At 37.7% G+C, this 5,781-nt stretch overlaps 1 protein-coding gene across 10 annotated transcripts; it reads left to right on the top strand.

The window, feature by feature from the left end:
• Positions 1-1,035: 1,035 nt before the first annotated feature.
• LOC133712950 (protein YIP4a-like) lies at positions 1,036-5,480 on the top strand. 10 transcript variants are annotated; one of them, XR_009847677.1, is made up of 10 exons: positions 1,372-1,871; positions 1,971-2,100; positions 2,447-2,525; positions 2,820-2,867; positions 3,314-3,483; positions 3,588-3,903; positions 4,310-4,407; positions 4,674-4,746; positions 4,848-5,067; positions 5,228-5,480. XR_009847677.1 is itself a non-coding variant. In XM_062139067.1 (7 exons), exons 1-4 carry the CDS (start codon positions 1,347-1,349, stop codon positions 3,599-3,601), a joined length of 753 nt encoding a protein of 250 aa, XP_061995051.1. In that variant the 5' UTR covers positions 1,036-1,346; the 3' UTR covers positions 3,602-4,407; positions 4,634-4,746; positions 4,848-5,067; positions 5,228-5,480. The 10 variants fall into 10 exon arrangements, 7 of the variants coding, with proteins under 7 accessions (XP_061995051.1, XP_061995050.1, XP_061995052.1 ...); XM_062139067.1 differs by lacking the exons at positions 1,971-2,100; positions 2,447-2,525 and having other exon boundaries at positions 1,036-1,871; positions 2,820-2,863; positions 3,588-4,407; positions 4,634-4,746; XM_062139066.1 differs by lacking the exons at positions 1,971-2,100; positions 2,447-2,525 and having other exon boundaries at positions 1,036-1,871; positions 2,820-2,863; positions 3,588-4,407.
• Positions 5,481-5,781: the final 301 nt, after the last annotated feature.

Raw genomic sequence — 5,781 nt, forward strand, 5'->3', positions numbered from 1 at the left:
AACGAGGTCATCACTCATACTTGGCGGCATCACATTTAAACTCCCCAACCAAGAAGCGCCTCTTACTCGGGGACTTGTTGATATCACTTATATTACATACCGCCAAGCATAATCAACGACCTCATAGGTGGGCCCCACGACATGGCTAGCCCCGCCTATGGCATGCATCCGGTAGGCCGACACCCGAGCTACGTTGTCATGGTGGAGGTCGGCCGGTACCTCGTAGGGAGGCCACCCTCCCATGCTCTCCAAGAGGCTTCAAGAGAAGCAATATGTACATTGTATCCCACATCGGAAATATAGAATAGATGGGGACTTCCCTTAGCTATAAAGGGAAGTCCTCCCCTTCTTAGAAGGGATGGATCCATGATCCCTATACTTGTATCACTACAAAGGCTACTTGGCCTCACTACTAGTGGAATCTCTAAGTGGACGTAGCCTTGCCTCAAGGCAAGGTGAACCACTATACATGCTTGTGTCCCTTTCTCTCTCTCTCCCCATCATGATCCACACTTAGTTCCCGTTCCGTATTCTTCAACAGAAACACCAACTATAGTCCAGATTCGCAAAACTAGAGAAAAATCATTTTTATAATTGGATTAAATTATGTTTAGTCCCTGTACTATGACCATTTTTTCGTTTCAGTCCCTGACATTCTCAATTAATCTGAAAAGTCCCTAACGTCAAAATTTCCGTCTGATTGGTCCCTCCCGCGTCAAATTAGGAGTTGGCCTTAGGTGAAATGCCTAATATACCCCTATGTTATTTCTTTTTCCTTTTTAATTTCTTTTTCTCCTTTTTTTTTCTTTTTCCTTTTTAATTTCTTTTTTTTCTTTTTTTTCTTTTTTCTTTTTCCTTTTTAATTTCTTTTTTTCTTTTTTATTTTTTATTTTTCCTTTTTAATTTTTTTTTTCTTTTTTCTTTTTCCTTTTTAATGACCATCGTATCCTGCTGCATCGGTAGCGCCACGTCGGCGAACCAATCTAGATCGACCCGAAACCCCAATTCTTGTTCTCCATGCCGGCGGCCCTTCACTACAAGAAAAGATCTCATTTATAGCATTTCACCATAGCGTTTTTTTCACAAGTGCTATGTTATATAAGTTGGTTATAATTCAATAGCGTTTGTACTTTTTAAACGCTATCAAAATAAGACACCACCCCCAAAAATGAAAGCGGCAATGATAAACAGAAGCGCGGGGTTTAAATTTAGTGAAAAAACATTCTTTCGCGGCCAACCAAAGGACAGTCTCATTTATATACTCTCAGCACATAGGCTTAGATCTAACCCCCTTTGGTGCACTTTCCTCTCTTCCCCTTCGATCCAATTTCTTGACGACAACCAAAATGCCACACTCCCACTCCCACAGCGAAAGCGACACCGTTCCCCTCCACCCTTCCTCCCAATCCGACATCAACGAGATCAAAAACCAAATCAATGCCAGCGTCCAATCGAGCCCCACCACCGTCCTCCCCGCCAAGCCTCCCAGCCCCACCGCGCCTCCATCCCCGTCTCCTCCTCCCCCTTCATCCAATCTAACCTCCCCAACCGGCCCCTCCCTCCTCTTCCAAGCCCAAGCAGCCGCCGTCTGTCCCCTCCCCTCCTCGCGTCCCCTCCGCTGTCAACAACAACGGCCCCATCAACATCGCCGCTTCTGGGTTCGGGTCCCCGCCCAACACCCTAACGGAGCCCGTTTGGGATACTGTCAAGAGGGACTTGTGTCGGATCGTCATCAATTTGAAGCTCGTCGTCTTCCCAACCCCTACTGTGAGGACCCCGGAAAGGCTCTCAGGGATTGGGGTCTCTGCGGTCCTTTCTTCTTCATTGTGTTCTTGGGTCCCACTCTGTCCTGGTCTGCATCTGTCAAGAAGGTGATGATCCATTCTTGCCTTCTCTTGATTTTGTTAAATTTTTTGACTGATTTGATTAGCATATAGGTAATCTGATGGGAAATGGAATTGATTTTTCAGTCTGAAGTTTTCACTGTTGCATATGCTGTACTTGCTGATGGTGCTGTCATTTTGACATTGAATGTACTCCTACTGGAATGAATACATACATGAATTCAAAGATGAGATTCTTTCTATTCCAGAGATGAAGGTTAAAAAATCGCAACGTTGTTTCTACTCTTATTCCTTTGTGATTTATTCTATTTCTATGTTGGAGCTGGCAATCTAATGGTTTAGTCCTACAGTGAGTCTCTGTTATCATTTTGGTAGTTCTTTAGAATCTTTCTGCAGCTATTTAAGTATTGTAGGCCACTGCTATTGTGAACTCAGGATTAATCTTTTTTGCACATTAAAATCCACCCCAAGTTTTGTCCAAAATTTCAAAGAATTTATGTGCTTTTCAATACCTCTTCTGTTGGGTATGTCAAATAATTAAATTGTGTGTGTGGTAGAACTAAGTATGTTGCATCATTTTGTTGTCTATTTATGGTTTTCAGAGATGAGAAAACTGATCAAGAGGAAATCGACTGAAAGCAGAGGAGGGGGGAAACTATAATTAAAACTCCAGTTCAGACTGTAAGTAAACAAATAATGGTATCTTCCTCAGATTTTATTTTACTGCTGTAGATACTGAAATATTGGCATTACTGTTATTAGCTAATACATATATACAACTTGCATACATATATATATATCATCATCACTTCTGTATACTTTGGTTCTGTTTTTGGAAGATAGATATTGTTGGTTTCTACAATGCAATTGGACTGTTATTTTACAAAACACCATAACTTGGGGTCTGTTTTCAATGAAATGAAGGAGAAATAGAGAAGATTCATAGTCTCTAAACCATGTAATTTTCATTTGCAGGTCCAAACCATCTTCCAAGAGTTGCAATTGTTAGAAGACCAAATGTTGGTAAATCAGCACTATTCAATTTACCTGTCTCAATATGTAATTGGAATCTGGTCTTCTACTTGCTATGAATTTACAATGAGGCCTAATGTTCAAGAAATTAGCATGTTATCAACTACTGTGCTGAGTTTTATGTCGACAATAAAAAGAAAGCCAAAAACCATTGTTTGTGGGTTAATTCTAGCAGAATTTGTATCATTAATATAAAGGGAGAAAACATTGATATGAAGTGCTCTTGTAATTTTAGGAATGTCACCTTGAATCTAAGATGTGTATGTTATCTCTTTTTTTTTTTTTTTTTACTTCTTTTTGTTTCTTCAATTTGGTACTTCTTGCAATTGAAGTGGAAAATAAAGTTAGTTTCAATGGTCTTACTTCAATTCCATCAGAGTAATTGACAGTTGTGGAGGCTTGGCTTGTTATGGTGGTTGTTGATGTTTGATTTTTAGGGACGCAATGTTGGTCTGGACTCTGGAGCAAAGCTTTAGATCTCCTAAAGTGACAAAGGATGGGATCACTGTAGCAAAGAGCTTTGGGTTCAGAATTACATGCTCAAATTCCTTGAGCTTTCAAATGAAAAAGAAACACAGATCAAGTGGACTTCTGATAGGGAATACAGGTTAAGTGGATTGGCGTCCTGTAAATACAATTTTCAAGAGAGTATCAATTTTTAGGTGAATATTTCTAGCTATTCAGCTCATTTGCATCTTTTGATGTTTGTAGGAGAAAGATACTGAGGTTACTAACCATACTTGCCTTGAGAGATTCATACTTGATGAGGTAAGGTAGTAGTCTAGCTAGTTCGTAGCTAGTATCTGCTATTAATTTGCTTGTTTTTTCTTTTTTCTCTTTCTTTATCTTTATCTGTTCATGCAACTATTTTGATTTGCCTCCTTAGATGGAGTAGCTTATGAGATTATAGTGTTTAATTACATGATGGAGACGCTTTAGGAGAAGGGTAGGCAAATTTGACAAGGTTCTCACAACTCTGCAATCCACGGTTCCTAATTGCAGGAGAGAATTATTTGTGTTGATCTAAGTAAGTTGATTTCTTTACATGATTTTTTATTGTTACGCTTTTTTATTATTTTCCTTTTTTCTTTTTTATAGTTGGTTTAGCACTAATGACAGATAGTAAGAATTGTTCAAAGTTTCTTATACTTTCTGCCTTGATAGATTAATTAAGTAGTGGCATTGTTATTCATGACCTTTCATTGAATGACTAAGCACCCAAGGGAATCATAGAATGAGTACCGGACTACTGGCATAATTGACATTGTAATTAGTTGAAGTATATAAATTCTTATGGTCTGCTGCTTATAACAACTTTGGCTTTGGTTCCGTTTTCTTTGTCGTAATTAAAAAAGGGAAAGTGCACAAAATAAGAGAGGTAGTGAGAGATGAGACTTTGGCCATTAGTTACATTATTGTCATATATATATTAGGCCTAATGCATGGAGACAATGAACTGTGAACTTGGAGCTAGAGGGCAGCTCAAGAGGTGGAACAGTCAAGGAGTCGAAAAGTGAATGGTTCTTTCAAGGTAATTAAATTTGTTGTTAATATATATTTTCTCCTTCTTTAGATGCCACTTTCTCTATTTGACGTAGAAACTTCGAAGCTTTAATAAAGCATGTTTGATTTTGACTTGTCAATTCAATTCAATTGTGGGTCGTGTTTAATTCAGCAATGTAGTGGCCAATAACTTGTATTTGTTATGCCTCATTACCTGTTCAAGAATCTAATATTCAGCAATTATTCTTTCAAAGTTTCTTATTAGTTGCGATTGCTGCAAAATTTAATTAGCAGTTTTAATGGCTGTGAGAGGTCTAACAGACCAATGTGGACAACCACTGCATGTCTGCATTAGTAAAGCATTGTGGTCAGTCACTTTGTCATTATAGCTTCTTAATATTGTTCTAGTAATTGTCCTCATTTAATTTCTCTATAGTTGGTTAATCAATGGTGGACTTGTTTGTACAGTGTTCAAGAAATTAGCATGTTATCAACCAGTATGCTAAAGTTCATGTGGACAATCAAAAGAATGGCCAAGAACATTGCTGCTGGGTTAATTCTAGCAAGTTTGTATCCTTAATATTGAGGGGAAAAAAACCTTGTTGGCTGCACTACAAGAATACTGTTTTTTGATAGCACAAGTTAATATCATGGCCAGCAGACAAAGTGGTTATCTTTTAGAGCTCCGGTATGCATTTAAACTCCTATGTTTATATTTCTTCCCAAATAATTTGTTAACATTGACAAAATTTCTCTTCTTGGTTCTCAGTAAGTTGTAGGAATCTGAGTTAATGAAGATTGATTACTTGTTTGATTGCCTTTGCATTTGATTTCTTATTTTATGACAGTTCAGAGATGCTAAGAGAGCTATCTATGAAGGTTAAATTGGAGAAGCTAGTAATGGACTGATGCGGTCATGAATGCTAGGAGCTGCATACAAGTATTTTTTGATTGAGATATTGTAGTTACTTGTTTATCTTTTCCTTAGAATATTGATTATGCAAACTGATCGGCTACTAGCTTTTGAGACAATTTTATTGAATTGTATTTGAAATTCATATATGAAGTTTGAATATTGATGAGACGATTGACATTTTTGTATCATCTTCACGCTTTATATAAAATTTTGTACTAGCTAGCGATAAAAATAATGTCCAGACAATGACAATGTTTCTTAAATGCTATGAAACAAGTATGTAATGTCATTTGATAGCACTGGTAAGTGCTACTGAAAACTGAACAATAGCGTTTATTATCACAAAAACAGGTCAATTGATAGCACCTGAGAAATGCTATGGAAACCAAGACAATAGCATAGCATTTGTTAAATGCTATGATAGGCCAAACAACAACGCTTAGAAAATGCTATTGTTAACTCGCCTATAGCATTTTTCAAACGCTA

Source organism: Rosa rugosa, chromosome 5 (genome assembly GCF_958449725.1).
Source record: "Rosa rugosa chromosome 5, drRosRugo1.1, whole genome shotgun sequence".
NCBI lineage: Eukaryota > Viridiplantae > Streptophyta > Magnoliopsida > Rosales > Rosaceae > Rosa > Rosa rugosa.